General features: G+C 37.4%; 1 protein-coding gene across 14 annotated transcripts in view; it reads left to right on the top strand.

Moving 5' to 3' along the window:
• LOC126261336 (calcium/calmodulin-dependent protein kinase type II alpha chain) overlaps nucleotides 1–17478 on the top strand; it is a 1016317-nt gene that overhangs the window by 837932 nt on the left and 160907 nt on the right. For all 14 annotated transcript variants that reach the window (XM_049958533.1, XM_049958541.1, XM_049958530.1 and 11 more), the window contains exon 12: nucleotides 4289–4378. In XM_049958533.1, the coding sequence (XP_049814490.1) occupies nucleotides 4289–4378 (90 nt within the window). The remainder of the gene's footprint in view (nucleotides 1–4288; nucleotides 4379–17478) is intronic.

Below are 17478 nucleotides of genomic sequence, written 5' to 3'. Positions count from 1 at the left end.
ATCACCTGAGAACAAAGGACAAGTCCACCAATGCAGTGCCCTTTATACCTTGTGTATGCCATACTACTGCCATCTGTATAATTGCATACTGCCTTCCCATGACTTCTGTCATCTCAGCATACATTGTGTCAGCCAGTTACTTTTCTAAACACATCTGTAAAAAAGTACTTTAACCAACTCCAGATCAGTCAAACTTGAAAAAAATATCAAACAATGGAAAATCCAGCATGGAATGTAACAATATTATGAAAAGGAAAGTTGCACTTACCATATAGTGGAGATGCTGAGTTGCAGATAGGCACAGCAAAAAGACTGTCACAAATAAAGTTTTCGGCCCTTAAAGGCTTTGTCAAAAACACACATGCAAGTGCACGCGTGCGCGCAACCCCCCCCCCCCCCCCCACACACACACACACACAGTGTGGTTGCAGTTGCCCAAGACTGTAGTCATGCGTGTGTGTTTGTGTGTGTGTGTGTGTGTGTGTGTGTGTGTGAGTAGCATTTATGTGTGTGTGATCTATTTTTGACGAGATATTTATTTGTGAGAGTCTTTCTGTTGTGCCTATCTGTGACTCAGCATCTCTGCCATATCTTGAGTAGCAACTTTCCTTTTCATAATGTTGAAAAAAATCATCTGCAGAGATATTAATAAAGGTAGCGTAGGATAATTGTAGGAAACTCACTGAAGAACAGGGCCTAGCATAGCCTTATATAGGACAGAATTTTCCTTAATTTTTGTCATACGTCATTCCCCTGGACTATGGATCATGAAAGATTTAACTACCTAATACATTTACTCATACCTCCATCACTCACTTAGTAGATGCAAGTAGCCCACATCCTTACAGCTAGTGTGTCTGTTGGCTATTTGTGTAACTAACAGTAGGTTGCCACCTGGTAAATAAATGTTTTCTCTGGTATCAGTTAATGTTTATTAATAAAGATAAATAGGCAAAAACTAAAATTTCATTCCTTGGTGAAAGAGGAGAATGGATTACAAAAACTGGAACTTGAAACCAATCAGAGATTAATGGAGGAGATTATCTTGGAGGTTGGTGGGGTGAGGTGTAACACAACTTGATAAGATAAGTAAGTTGGCTGTTACCAGAACACCAGTACCATCATAATTTTCATTGGCTCTGGCATTCCTCACTTCCAATCACCCATAAGCTTCCACTGTTGAGTAGTGTTTTGTGTCATAAATATAAATGAAAGGAAGGAAGGTTGCAGTTTAACATTCCATCTACAACAAGGTCATAAGAGACAGTGCACATGGGGAATAGGATAGACGTGTGTGTGTATGTGTGTGTGTGTGTGTGTGTGTGTGTGTGTGTGTGTGTGTAGAGGGGGGCGGGTGGAGAGAATAGGCAATGTCCTTGTCAAAGCAACCATCCTGGCATTCCCCTTAATGAAATTAAGGAAAGCACTGAAAACCTAAATCTCAAAGTCTCAACAGGACTTTGAACCACACTCCTGCTGAATATGAATGTTAAAATAGTATAGATCAAAAGAAGGCCCAAAAACTAATTTTCTTTCACCACAAGTAAATCCATTTCAAATTTCCTCCTTTCAGTCCATGAAAAAAGACATGTACCTTCACACAGATCTCCATAAGTGAGGACATTCTTGGATGTTTCAATCAAATGGCAACTTTATTCTATCTCCCAGAACTGAATTTTCACATGATGATTGGCCTCACTTATTGCAGAATATTACACCATATTCTCAGTCAAGTTTACTAAAAGTTAATACATCTGCTATGAAACATAGAAGGTCAATAATAATTGAAATATTGCTGATCAAAACTGATTTCAAATAAAAATGAAAGATTATGCTCATCCTGTTACATCCATTTATGTTTCAGAAAACAGTAACATATATCTTCATTTCAAAGATTGAAATATGAGGTTACGAACCTTTAAATGACCGTATATAGTCAACCAAGTAAAGTATGTCCTCTCCTTTCTTGATGCAACTACAACTGGATAATAAAAAAAATTAATATTTGTAGGTACAATAATTTGTTACAAACAGTAAAATATGATGTGTTGGAGAGCTCAGCTACATTTTCAAAGTCAATACTTGTGGTCTGCAAGAAAATTTTTACAGAAGTATTGACACTGTTCTTTTTTATGTTTGCACAGTATATGAAAAAGAAAAGAGGTGCTAAACAGCAGCAATCAGTCACGTAGAAAGAATGACAAGTTGTTCAGCTTCCATGATTTTGTGTGTGTGTGTGTGAGAGAGAGAGAGAGAGAGAGAGAGAGAGAGAGAGAGAGAGAGTGAGAGAGGAGGGGGGGGGGGCCTCTGAGAAACCTGAAACCTTAGTGAGGTTTTCATTCTTGTTCATCTGCCTGTTGTTTACTCAGCATCTCAACTATACCATGAATTGTTGTTACCTTTACGTCTTCCAGAAAGTTGTATTACAAATACATGTACCACAGACACACTCTGCATCAAGAAACTGTATTATGCATTTTTCCCCCTGAGGGTATCTGTCAGTTACATTGAGCTATTCACAGTAGATTGATTTCTACCTGGTCTGGAGTACACAAGCCTGAGTACAGAAAAAAAAAGATTATAACATTAACTTACTTAAAAATGGTTAATTATCAAGGAAACTGAGACTTGATTGCAGAATTTATTATACGGAAGAGAGATGTGGAACATAAGAACTAATTGTTCATACTCTTAAGGGTACTGGTAATTAGGTAAAGTTAACTGGAAAAAGATGTAAATATGAGAAGAAATGTAAAACGATTTGAGGATAATAAACATTAAGAATGAAAGTGAACATACCGTTGATACCATTCCAAACTGTAATATAAAGATAATAATAAATTAAATCTGATATAAATTGCAAGAATCTATGGAGTCATTATTTATACACCCATGATAGTTATTTTCATAAATACATTATCCGCTTCCACAGCCAAGTTTGTTAAAAGCATACTTGAGCACTGGTATTCAGCTTGGCAGTAGACAGTCTGAGTCCTGGTGGTGAAAAATATTTAAAATATTATTATAACCTCTGGCTGACTGCAAGTGGAGGAGACATGGTTCCTCTTCATCACACTCTCCACTGTAAAGTTCTAGGTTAAATTTCAAGTTTCACCACAGTGTCTTGCAGAATGGAACATCTCATCATCATAATCAACAAGAAAATTGTAGCACTACACTACCCACACTTTCATCAGAGCGGGTACATTTGCCACCTGAGATGCAAGCTGGCACAGTGATGTCAAATGGAAAGACTTGAACAGTGCTGTGAGATGTATAAGCTCATCATCATTCTCCTAATATTAAAGTTTCTCAGCTAACAAATAATAAGAACATAAAAGCCATTTAATTTCGGAATACGCTCCACAAGCAAATAAATATCTGTGTGTGGTATTTTACAACATCTCAGTATAAGTAGAAAGCAAAATTTCAACACAATTTTCTATCTATAGAAATGCAGAAATAATTAGGCCCATCATCTATTACAAAATAGTGTGGTTATGTTAGATAATGAGGAAACTTCAAAGAGAAAAAACAATAGCCTATTTAAATTCATGCCTGAGTTTTCATCAATAAACTTCCACTCTTCTACATTTCTGCACATTGATGTACCATCATCACTTTCTCAATTCTTTTATGATGTGCTTTTTTAAAAGTTTGCAATTTTCATTGCATGTTATAAGTTGAAATGTTGTATAGGTTAGTTATTTCCTTACCTATACACTACATATATAAATTGTTGATGCTCATGGCCTTAATTAACTTTATACTCCAAATTATTATGAAGCAACGGACAACAAAGACTTATTAGCATAATTGGTCTGACACACACATATTTTTTACTGTGCAACTCTTTAATTGTTTGCTTAATATTGTCTTGAATTGTTAAAATAATCATATAAAGCTTTCTATTAATTTTTTTCATAAATGTTCTTGTAATTAGTATTTGGTATTGATAATCCAAGAAAAAGAGTGTGAATTTAATAAAGAAATTTAATCATTATGTAATGAAGATGATAACTCAAATCAGTAGACAATTCTAGAAATGTCAGAATATCCTACAAGAATAATTTTCATGCAAATAACAGGATACAGACAACAGGTCGTTACCTTACTTTATTTAAGCCTGCTAATATCTGACAAATATCTGTTGCCTGTAAAGTGTGTTCCATCACTTTTTTTAGATTTTATGGTCACTAAATTCATGCATTTTTATCCAATGACAGATGCATGTAAAATAAAGGTTTGGAATGTCAGTCTGTTCAGGCATCTTGTGTTTTTGTCTTAGGTCGCAGTATCATTACCAAAAAGAGCGATGGGTCCCAAGTAAAGGAATCAACAGACAGCAGCACAACTCTGGAAGACGATGATGTTAAAGGTAAAAAAATGATTTCATGTAATACTGTAATTTCATTTAAATGAGGTAAAAGTTTACAAAACTTACAGTTCTGGAAAAGGAAGTTTTGGAACAGAGAAGGAAATTTACAAAGGTCTGGATGTAGAAAATTTTTCAGAGGAGACTGGAATAGCTGTAACATAAGCATGATGCTGCAATTAATATTTATACCATAAGAAGACAGGACCAAGGAGCTCTGGCATGGTTCTTCCAAAGTTGATAGCTTACCTATTACATTTGAGCATTCTACTCATATAATATTTGCAGTGTAGGAGTTAGTGAGTATAGCAAGTATTAACTGTAGTAATTTAATACTACTTTCCTTTCTGTTTCTTCTTTGTTTGCTTTGCATGATTAATAGACTAATAGAATTCAAACTGCATAGATTCAATACCATACATAACTTTAAAATATATCAGAATGTCATTTCTGTTTTTACAGGACAGAGCCTTTGTGTGTGTTTGTGAGCTAGGCATGCCACAGAGATTGCTTTCAGCAAAGTTGCTGTAATCTGAAACAGTACAATGTGACACCTGTTTTGTAGTATTTTCTGCTACCTCAAGATTGTCTTCTAAAATAGGGTCATATTTTTACACAATTTTACTGCTTGGCTTAATGCAGTGTTGAAATTTTATTTTATACAACATGTCTGAATTAAATGAAAATTTTCGTAATTGATGTAATCATACATAGCTGTGTTGTTTGTTGTGACTGAATTTCATTAGCGTACCTGCACAAGATTTGCTATTTCCTCTGTTCTACTATGGGAAATTCATTAAAGTGAATGATCTTAACTGAAGTTTGTATAGCTATTGCTGTTAGTATTTCACTTGTACTGTTATTCACATTATTTTTTATGTCTTAGAATGCTGTAGCTTAGTAATTCTGCAGCAAATATACTCTTAATCCAAATATAATAAATTAGCAGAATGAAAGGTACTCATATCACATCTTTGATATTGAATTTATAGGCTGTTTACCAACATTTACATAATAACCATAATTTATTGTATAAAAGAGGACCAAACTTATTCAATGCTCTTAAGGTTGAATAGAGAATAGGAAATCTGACTAATAGGAGAGAAATAATGAAACTATGCTTATGTACATTAAAGGAAGAAGTGGCTGAAGAGTTATTGGGACCAAAAGACTTAATTGTAAAATATGAGTGTTATAAGTTGAGCCTTTTTCTGTATTTAGATTACACAGTGCAACATATCATTAAAAATTTAAAACCAAGCTAAAAATTCATAACTTTTTTCCCCTCCTTTCCTTCTTTAAAAGCAGTATTGGAATGCTAACTATAGCATTTACTTATTCAATTAATGTTGCTGAAACTACAATGACATATTTGTTCCAGTGCCAGTTGGATGAATATCATGTTAACCTTAATACTACATTATTATCATGAATTGAAAGCATGAAATAATTTATAATATTAGCTCCCTGTCTCTACAGAAAGCTAATAAAGCATATGGAAATATTTATACAATCTTGTTTCGCAAGAATCCCTCTGTATCTTGAAAACTCTAAATAAATAGGTGCAGGGACTCCATAATAGCATATTTTAAGTGTGAATTGATAAGTATCTACTGGTAACTGTCCTTATTGAGCAGTGTTGGCAATGTTGGTTTGCATTTCAGGACTTGAATTTATACTCATAGGTATTACAGTCAGTTATGTTTTAATGTCTATCAGTCTGTCTACATATGTACTCTACAAGCTGTTGTGAAGTACTTGGTAGAGGGTATGACCCATTGTACCAGTGGTACAATGTCACTTGACATTTGATTGCAGAGAATGAATGTGAAATAACAGATGCAGTGAAACTTACTGACAGAGTAAAACTGTTTTCTAAACTCAGATCTCGAATCCAAATCTTTACCCTCTGCAGAGAGATCTCTTGTTGCCAAGAGAATTCTATGCAAGAAGCAAGAATCTGGATTTGAGTAAAAGTCCCAGATCAGCACACAGTTCCAACTCGTCAAGTAGTTTTACATTGGCGCACATTCCTATGCATTCTAGCAAAAGCGGCATGGCATTAGGCACACCTGCATGCAACCCCCCCCCCCCCCCTTTCCCCATCACTGTGTCACTCACACTTGTACACTGTCACTCTCCTTTGCTCACTCTCTATCTGGCTGTTTCCAATATTTCTTAGGGATTCCTTCTTCTGTCTCTTCATTTCACAACATCCAATCCTTTCAAGTGTAGTGATCTGCCAGTTCTCATTATAAGAAGAAAGAAAACTGAGTGTGTGCACCTGTTAGCATTTTCTCCTGCAATACATGGAAAGCTCTGTAAAATTCTTTCACTGTCTCCTGTCTCCATGTTAGTTGTTAAGACTCCTAGTGTGTATTGTGCCACTAGTGCAATAACACTATGGTGGTCATTTCATACATATATTATTTGTAAAATTATGGATAATCAAGTGTAACATACATATTAACTTCTTGACTGCCAGCACAGTGTGCACTTTTACTCTTTTTCTGATGGTAGCTCATTTTATATAGTGGTTGTTGCAGTACAAGTCCTCAAGAATTTTGTTAATACTCCCACTTTATACCAGTGACAATGAATTGTAACTGTAGTTTTGGTTTTTGTGGTGCAGGATAATGGCCACAGTCTGAAATCTGCTGATAGTGCCCAGGTGGATGATGAAATATAGAAACATTGATTTTAAAAATTTTAACTGTCCAACTGTAGCAAAGTGGCTTTAAACTTTTAAAAATATATACTGAGAACTGACATGCCATATTGTAGCTATATGAAAACACCCTATAGAGACAATAAGAAACACAGTTGAAGAGAGAGCAGCTGGCTGGTCATTGAACAGTAACTCTGAGTGTAAACAGACCAATCAGTGTTCAGCTGCCTTATCAAACAGCTTTCTGGAATCTCTATAATCTGAATCATATGTGTGGCCATTAATTGTTCTACTTCATTACAATCTATTACTTGTGCCACTTCTTATATTCATTTCATAAGAGTATTACTTACATGTACCTTTTATTTTCATATATTCACTCCTTCATTTGTCTTATGTAGCACCAGGAGTGATCTATATTCCTCTTTCAAATTCCTGTTCTGGAGAAAGAGCATTCAGCATGTAAGCAAAATTGCTATTCTTTTGCATTCTATCTGCCAATTAGCACTTCATCTCAAAGGTGAATGACGGCCCATCCTCTCAATCATTGTCAGATCCTAAGCAAGAAGTCTGCAGTCTCTTAATTTCCACAGTTGTTCACTTTGGCTGAATTAACAGTAGATACTTGGTGAAAATGGCTGTTTTGGTAGTAGCCAATTGGTAAATGAATAAATGAAGTGTAGAACTTCATAAGTCTGCATTCTAGTTGGTATGTTAATTTTATAAATACGTGCATCAGAAGTGGTGTCAGGACATTTCTTTATTATGTTTCCATTTTCTCCCATGATATACCATCAAACATATTCAAAGGTATTTGCTTTACAAGTTTTCCTTTTATATGCCCCAAGTTACTGTAATAATATGTGTGTTCTCATTTATGATATGCTAGGCAATGGCACCATGACTTGACTGTAGATCACATGGAAAGCTGTGTCACTTTTATTTTCATTGCTGTTACTGCATTGCAAACTGTATGTTTGGTAAGTATGATGATCTGCACACCTTTATCAAATGCTTGTTTTGCAGTTTTGTGTGTTCTTGTCAGCTGATTCTAAAAATTTAAGCAGTTAACTTTCTTGATTTTAGTTGCAGAAGTAAAAAAAAGACATAGTGAATAAAGACATTTATTTTGTATGTCCCTTCTTCTACTTTGTATTGTTACTGTTGTATCAAGTGCATACAGTTAAGTGAGACAACAAGTTTCCAGGGTAAAAGGCAAGCATTTGTGCAACATCAAGGAAAAAATAAATAAATAAATTGAAAGAAGTGTGGAAGCTGAAAGCAGGTGGAAAGAAGGGAAACTGCATGGTGGTGCAATATGTCAGAGTCTCTGTTGTTATTTCTTATTTTCTATAAACTTGTTGCTGAGAATATCTAAATACTGCCATAAATTATTCATAGGATCATTTAATTTCCTGTCTCTCATACTTTTTATTTGACCATTTTAATTTTCATACTTCATATTTCCAGATGGGTCATCTTTGAGTCTCAACTGTAGTTGTGGTTACTACTCCCTCCTGTGTGTTTGATTACTACCTTATTAAGTGCAAGAGTGTTTCTCTTTATCTTCATTAATCCTCAAATATGTTCTCTTCTTGCCTCAGGTGACCATCATTTTGTAAGCTCTACTCTTCTTCAACTGGATAATCTTCACCTGATGTCAGTCCAACTCATTTTCTCATTTTGTTTCTACCACACTCTGCCCCCTCCCCTCTTTTCTTCATTCTCCTTCCTTCTACACTCTCCTCCTCCTCTGTCCTTCCAGTTCCCCTCTCCCCCCTCCCCCTCACTCCTCCTCACCCTTACCTCCCCCCTCCCCCTCCCCCTCCCCCCACACCCCTCCCTCCCTCTCTCTCTGCTCTCCTTACCATGTGGCGGAGGCAAAATATTTAAGAATTATATAATCATACACACATTATAAACAGAAAAATTTAACCATTGTATGTGTGTATCACACTGCAAAAAGCTGAAAGTACTGTAAGCCTCTATATATTATAGAGGGTGTGCTGAAAAGTAAAGCCTTTAAATTTTTTATGTGAAAACTCTTAAAGATTTTTAAATGAAAAAGTGTTGTTCACATTTTACACTACTGGTCATTAAAATTGCTACACCAAGAAGAAATGCAGATGATAAACAGGTATTCATTGGACAAATATATTATACTAGAACTGACGTGATTACATTTTCATGCAATTTGGGTGCATAGATCCTGAGAAATCAGTACCCAGAACAACCACCCCTGGCCGTAATAATGGCCTTGATATGCCTGGGCATTGAGTCAAACAGAGCCTGCATGGCATGTACAGGTACAGCTGCCCATGCAGCTTCAACACAATACCACAGTTCATCAAGAGTAGTGACTGGCGTATTTTGATGAGCCAGTTTCTCAGCCACCATTGACCAGACGTTTTCAATTGGTGAGAGATCTGGAGAAAGTGCTGGCCAGGGCAGCAGTTGAACATTTTCTGTATCCAGAAAGGCCCATACAGGACCTGCGATATGTGGTTGTGCATTATCCTGCTGAAATGTAGGGTTTTGCAGGGATCGAATGAAGGGTAGAGCCACAGGTCATAACACATTTGAAATGTAATGCCCACTGTTGAAAGTGCCGTCAATGCAAACAAGAGGTGACTAAGACGTGTAACCAACGGCTCCCCATACCATCACGCCGGGTGATACGCCTGTATGGCGATGACAAATACATGCTTCCAATGTGCATTCACCGCGATGTTGCCAAACATAGATGCGACCATCATGATGTTGTAAACAGAACCTGGATTCATCCAAAAAAATGACGTTTTGCCATTTGTGCAGCCAGGTTCGTCGCTGAGTACACCATTGCAGGCGCTCCTCTCTGTGATGCAGTGTCAAGGGTAATCGCAGCCATGGTCTCTGAGCTGATAGTCCGTGCTGCTGCAAACGTCGTCGAACTGTTCATGCAGATGGTTGTTGTCTTACAAATGTCCCCATCTGTTGACTCTGGGATCAAGACACGGCTGCATGATCTGTTAAGCCATGTGGATAATATGCCTGTCATCTCGACTGCTAGTGATACAAGCCCATTGGGATCCAGCACGGCATTCTGTATTACCCTCTTGAACCCACCGATTCCATATTCTGCTAACAGTCATTGGATGTCGACCAACGCGAGCAGCAATAGCGCGATACAATAACCACAATCGTGATAGGCTACAATCCGACCTTTATCAAAGTCAGAAACATGATGGTACGCATTTCTCATCCTTACACGAGGCATCACAACAACATTTCACCAGGCAACACCAGTCAACTGCTGTTTGTGTATGAGAAATTGGTTGGAAACTTTCCTCATGTCAGCATCTTGTAGGTGTCGCCACCGGCGCCAACCTTATGTGAATACTCTGAAAAGATAATCATTTGCATATCACAGCAATTTTAATGGCCAGTAGTGTACATCTCTATTTTTCATGTCTACATATTTGCCTCAATCTGCCACCAAAAGGCTCACAGTTGTAGTGTGTAACATGGCAGTATGTAATGTAACTGTCGGTACATGAGCGACAGTGTGTTTTAATCTAGTTTTTAATTTGAAGAGTTTGCCCACACATTGGGCGTTCTCTTCTCCAGCATGGCAATTCCATACCAGTCCTGAGTGATGCGACAACTGAAACAGTCTGACACATTGGATTCACTGTCATCCATCATCCTGCATACAGTCCTGACTTGGCACCATCAAATTTTCATCTGTTTCCAGAACTTAAAGAACACTTTCAAGAACTTCACTTTGATAGTGATTAAGTGATCTAAGCAGAGGTTAGGTTGTAGCTCTGTCAATAAAGTTAAATATTCTACAGTGACGGCATCAACAAGCTGCTCTCTTGTTGGGAAAAATGCGTTTGTTGCCAGGGCAACAATGATGAGAAATAAATATGCAGACATGAAGCATAAAGATATAGAATGTTAATAAAGTTTGTTTTAGTTAAAAAAAAAATTAGAGTTTTTCACATTATGAAATTCTGTGGCATTACTTTTCAACACAATCTCATAAATTAAATTACCTCAATACTTTTACTGATTAACAATTAATAATGAGTATTAAATGGAAATGTGCTGTAGTTACAAATGTAGTGCAAAGTGTAAACTTTCCTTTCACCCTTTTATCTATTATTCTATTTGAAAGGCCACACTGTAATCAAGACCAAAACATGTGGTAACTTTTGTTTTTGTGCTCCAGTGTCTGATTCATGTTAAGTACAGGATTGCTCTGTCTGTTTTGGAATACTGTTAAGGACATTTTTTTCTTATAGGTAATTTAAGTTCTGATATTTAAAGTTCTTCTCACATTTCCAAACTTAACCATGGGCTCTAAATTACCAACAAGTCCGAAGTAATGCAAGTATTGAATCTATTTTCTTAGTGCAGGTGGTAATTCTACAAGTCTACAGTGCATAGATATTTAGGTAATCCATATCAAATTTCTGATCACAATAATTTCAGATGTAGTGTTAGCACATCATATGTGCCCATTATTGGATGAACTTTAAACATAAAGATGTTTCTGTTTATTCCTTGCTTCACTGCACTTATTTACTTTAAACCAGTACAAGGTGACCTCTTTTAAACTGCTTCTTAGACACCCCAGACTTCAAATGTCCCACTTCATTATGTTAATCTTAAATTTTATACATTTTCTATATTGGAACACTGCCTTTTGCCACGGGAAGTTCCACCTGGTATCCTGTTGAGACAAATTTTATTTTGACAGTATTTTATGAAGTAGTCATCTTTTATGAGCTAAAGTGGTCACTTTCCCCAAGCCTGGTCTTAACACTTTAGTGTTTCAGTTTTTCCATGTAATCAGTGTCTCCTAAAAATAATTATTCCCGATCGCTAGGGTTGAAGTGGTACTTGTTACCAATAGAAAATTGGCTGTAGAGATATCCATTCTCTTACGAAACAATTGTTCTTTTTTATCAGAAAAATACTGGGCATTATAGACTGAAACTTTAGAAGACAGGCAATACTATTCTAAGATCATAGTGCATTGTTGAGAAAGGGGATGGACAATACTGCAACAAAGCTGTTGATAATTTTACTATTTTGCAACTTTTTTTTTAAAGCAAGAAACATGCTGTATCATTAATGGACAATGATCATTTATTAGGGTAACTTCTTCATTGAAAAGTCACTTTTGTTTCTTGTATGTTCAACACCATTCACAATTATAAATACCAGTATATATGAATATTATGAGAAGGAAAGTCGTATCTGTTGCTCAGCATCTCCACTATATGGTGAGTAGCAACTTTCCTTCTCATAATATTGTTACATTCCATCCTGGATTTTCCATTTATCATGTTTGTGTATGTTTATTTCCTCCCTTTTAGCTACTTGCAGCTTCTACATCTACATAATTATGTACTCAGCAATCCACTGTGTAGTGAATGGTGGAGGCTGTTTTGTACCGATGTTAGGAGATTTCTGTCCTACTACATTCATGTACTGAGTGAGGGGAAAATGACTGTTAAGTATGTTTGTATATTCCATAATCTCTATTATCTTATTCTAATGGTTTCTACGTGAAATATACAATGGTAGCAGCAAAATCACGACACAGGTTTCTCAAATACGAGTTCTGTATATTTATCCAACATGGTTTGATAAGGGCAGTATCGCTTTTCTTCCAAAGATTCTCATTACAATTCTGTGAACATATCTATTACACTCTGGTTTATTTGAGTTCACATCATCCTAGTTGCACATCCTTGAGTTCATTGAAGTCCTGATATCCTGCCACCTTGATAAGTATTCCTAATGTTGTAGCAGCACTCTAGAATGAGTTGTAACTGCCTCTTTTATGTGATTTCCTTTACAAATGCACCACACATTCCCAGAACCCTTCATACAAATCTGATATATATATATAAACAAAGATGATGTGACTTACCGAACGAAAGTGCTGGCAGGTCGATAGACACACAAACAAACACAAACACACACACAAAATTCAAGCTTTCGCAACAAACTATTGCCTCATCAGGAAAGAGGGAAGGGGAGAGAAAGATGAAAGGATGTGGGTTTTAAGGGAGAGGGTAAGGAGTCATTCCAATCCCGGGAGCGGAAAGACTTACCTTAGGGGGAAAAAAGGACGGGTATACACTCCCACACACACACGTATATATAAATAATGTTAATATAATGTACGGGTATACACACACACACACACACACACACACACACACACACATATATATATATATATATATATATATATATATATATATATATATATATATATATACAAAGATGATGTGACTTACCAAATGAAAGTGCTGGCAGGTCGACAGACACACAAACAAACACAAACATACACACAAAATTCAAGCTTTCGCAACAAACTGTTGCCTCATCAGGAAAGAGGGAAGGAGAGGGAAAGACGAAAGGATATGGGTTTTAAGGGAGAAGGTAAGGAGTCATTCCAATCCCGGGAGCGGAAAGACTTACCTTAGGGGGAAAAAAGGATGGGTATACACTCGCACACACACACATATCCATCCACACATATACATGTCTGTATATGTGTGGATGGATATGTGTGTGTGTGCGCGCGAGGTAAGTCTTTCCGCTCCCGGGATTGGAATGACTCCTTACCCTCTCCCTTAAAACCCATATCCTTTCGTCTTTCCCTCTCCTTCCCTCTTTCCTGATGAGGCAACAGTTTGTTGCGAAAGCTTGAATTTTGTGTGTATGTTTGTGTTCGTTTGTGTGTCTGTCGACCTGCCAGCACTTTCATTTGGTAAGTCACATCATCTTTGTTTTTAGATATATTTTTCCTACGTGGAATGTTTCCCTCTGGTCCAAAAGTCTGGAAACACCCTAATAAAATTCAAATGGAGTAGCAAACAAGGAAACAGAGTCCCTACACACAAGGAACGGGAAGGGGGAAACTTTATAGGCTATGCTACCAACATGGCGGCCATCTTGAAAGCCGCCATCTTGGATTCAACTCCAAAATTTCAAATGGGAATGTGGTCATGTCACATATCAAACAGATAGAGAATTTCACCAGAAAAACAATGCTGTTGTTATTTTAAACATAGCTTTATTCATTCTCAGCTTATAGCCAAGTACTTGCGGCAGGAGTGGGACGCTCGGCAGCGTGAGTATAACATACTGAGAAGTCATAAAATGGAGTCTGAAACTGAGCAAAGTGACTATCCCATCCCTGATATGTTACATGTGTTTAACTGTTTGGTATTATTCACTCATGCTAACGTTTTAATCATTGTTTCCGTATTTACATGTTACAAAATGTCCTTAACACATGAAGAACGCATTGAAATCATCTTGATATCAGGAGAAAAAAGCACACGGGTCATTGCTGAGGATTTCAGCAGTTGTCACCCAACCAGACAGCCCATCACTCACAGCGCAGTTGCCAAGCTTTTGGCCAAATTCTGAGCAACAGGTTCTGCCACAGATAAACCTAAGACTGGAAGACCAAAATCCTCCACTGATGAAGCAACAACCGTGAGCGTGTTGGCATCATTTAGCAAGAGTCCGCAACGGAGTACTCGTCACCTATCACAAGAATGTGGGGTTAGCCGTACCTCCACACTGCCAATTTTATCGCAGCACAAATGGCACCCATACAAAATTCAGCTGCTCCAACACCTGAACGAGGATGACACAGACCGTCAGGTACAGTTCGCAGAATTGGTGACACAGCAGCTGCAGATAAACCCACATTTCCCCTATCAGGTGCTGTTCAGTGATGAATCCAATTTCTTTATCAATTGTGAAGTGAACAAGCATAATCACAGATACTGGTCCGACACAAATCCGCTCTGGATTGATGCTTCCAAAATGGTCGACTCACAAAAAGTGATGGTCTGGTGTGGTGTGTGGGGTACCAAAGTCGTTGGACCTTTTTTTTATTGATGGTACATTAACAGCCAATGGTTATCTGAGGTTATTGCATGAAGAAGTGTTTCCCTCGTTGTTAATGGAGGATGAGAGATTTCCAGAATTCTTCCAGCATGATGGAGCCCCACCACATTATGGGCACAATGTGCGAGCATACCTGGATGTGCAGTTCCCTCAAAAGTGAATTGGTCTTAGGGGTGCTGTGGAGTGGCCACCATGTTCACCAGATTTGACTCCTTTGGATTTTTATCTTTGGGGTCATGTCAAAGCACTGGTTTATTCTGTGAAAATACAGAATTTGCATCATCTAAAGCAGCGCATTGTTTATGCGTGTGGTCAAATTCAGCCAGATGTGTTGCTCAAAGTTCATAAGGACTCAATATGGAGGACAGCATTAACAATCCAACATAATGGACAACATATCGAGCCATTCCTATGACTGTTGGTGGTCTCTCGGGACTGTGTAATATCGGCATAATGTCTCTTCGGCACATAACACACATGCTGCCGAGCGTCCCATCGCTGCCACATGTAACTGGCTATAATCCGAGAATTAATAAAGCTATGTTTAAAATGATAACGGCATTGTTTTTCTGGTGAAATTCTCTTATCTGTTTGATATGTCACATGACCACATTCCCATTTGAAATTTTGGAGTTGAATCCAAGATGGCGGCTTTCAAGATGGCCGCCATCTTGGTGGCATAGCCTATAAAGTTATATATATATCAAATGCCTTTTGGAAATCTATGAAGACTGGATCTGTTTACCTGCATCTACCATCTGCAAGATAATGTGTGTGAGTATATCAAGCTAAATTTCTTGTTTATGTTTCTTTTAAAAGTAATTTCAGCTCATAGTGAAGTTAAATCTGAATTTTCTATTCAATTACTTGAAAATATAGGTAGAACGATATTACCAATTATATCCCAGATAAGATAGTTGTCATTCATAACTTGCTAAACCACAGAAAGATATTGGAAATTTACAGGAAGATATGTGAAATTAAGCTGCCTTGGAGTAACAATTATTGCAGTGAAATTCCTGTAACATTCTGCGACAAATACATGTAAGGAACTGCACTTAGCAGTTAGTCACCAATAGAGGAGAAGTTGAGTCACAGACAGACACAACAATAAGACTGTTCTACATTTGAACTTTCATGCAAAAGGCCTTCTTCTAAAGTAGAAAACACATACACATTCCCACAAGCACAACTTGCACGCACTTTATAACTATCTCTGGCCACTGAGGCCAGCCTGCAGATGTGTCTGAAAGCTCAAATGTATACAAGTTTTTTGTTGAGCGTGTCCAAGACTCAGTGTCGCCTCTGTATGGTACATAGAAGTCTATCCTTTTGATAATACCGTATTTTCATTATTCAGTCCTGGATTTCCCATTGTTGAACTTGACAGTTATTCGGGATGTTTTCTACGAGGGTTGACCAGAAAGTAATACACCGCATTTTTTTTTTTTTTTTTTTTTTTTTTTACAATTCTTTATTGAACATACTGACACACGCGCACACACACACACACACACACACACACACACACACACACACACACACAGAAGAATGGTGGTTTATCTTCACACCATATTTTCCCATTTAATCTCCATCCCATTATATGGCCTTCCTCCAGCGTGAAACAAGGACGTGTATGCCCTGTCGGTACCAAACCATGTCCTTGTGGTGGAGCCAGTGCTTCAGAGTATGAAACACCTCGTCATCATCCATGAATGGAATCCTTTCCTTTAATGGCATCTGCCCTTGTGAATGACAAAATCAGCTCATTGCAACATGTCAGGTGTGACAACCATGGAAAGTCTCCCCGACTACTGCAAATTGTGGAGCTCCACCGAACTGCCTTCTGATGACCTCATCCTCCATGCCCAGTGACTAACTGTACTTCTGTCAACATCAGATGCTCCATAGACCATGCACAAGCATTTGTGAACATTCCCCACAGTTTCTTTCTGCAGTGAGAAATTCAGCGATGGCATGTTGCTTGTAATGTACATCACTAGATGCCATTTTGAAACCGTCCTGCAGCTACGCTATCTGTCAGAAGTGACAGAACCTTGTTGCAGTCACTCAGGAGACTTCAAATAATACATATGTTAAGTTTTCCATTTGTAGCATTTTTTTCAGCTGAGAAAAAAAATGGTGCATTACTTTCTCAGCAACACTCATAGATACCCTTTAATTGTTTTTCTAATTTGGTAAGTCTCATATTCAGCATTGCTGTAAAAATTGTATACAGTATTTTCTGCAGTAACTTGTTTGAAAATTAATTTCAGTTTCCTTCTGAAAGTTGTTTATCTTATAAATATGCTACAAGGAGACAAAATGGCTGGTCAGTACTTGCCTATATAAGGCGAAACGTTGAGCACTCTTTATAAACACATTTAAAATCAGAACAAAACTATATATTGCTTTCAAAACTGTTACCCCATTACTCACAGAGGAAACAGGGATAGGTTGAGGAAGTTGGAGAAGAGTGAATCTTTGTCTCCCCTCTTTTTTACAC

This window comes from Schistocerca nitens, chromosome 1, assembly GCF_023898315.1.
Source record: "Schistocerca nitens isolate TAMUIC-IGC-003100 chromosome 1, iqSchNite1.1, whole genome shotgun sequence".
NCBI classification, from domain to species: domain Eukaryota; kingdom Metazoa; phylum Arthropoda; class Insecta; order Orthoptera; family Acrididae; genus Schistocerca; species Schistocerca nitens.
Note: the sequence above shows the minus strand (reverse complement) of the source record. Positions and strands in the feature narration are given on the sequence as shown.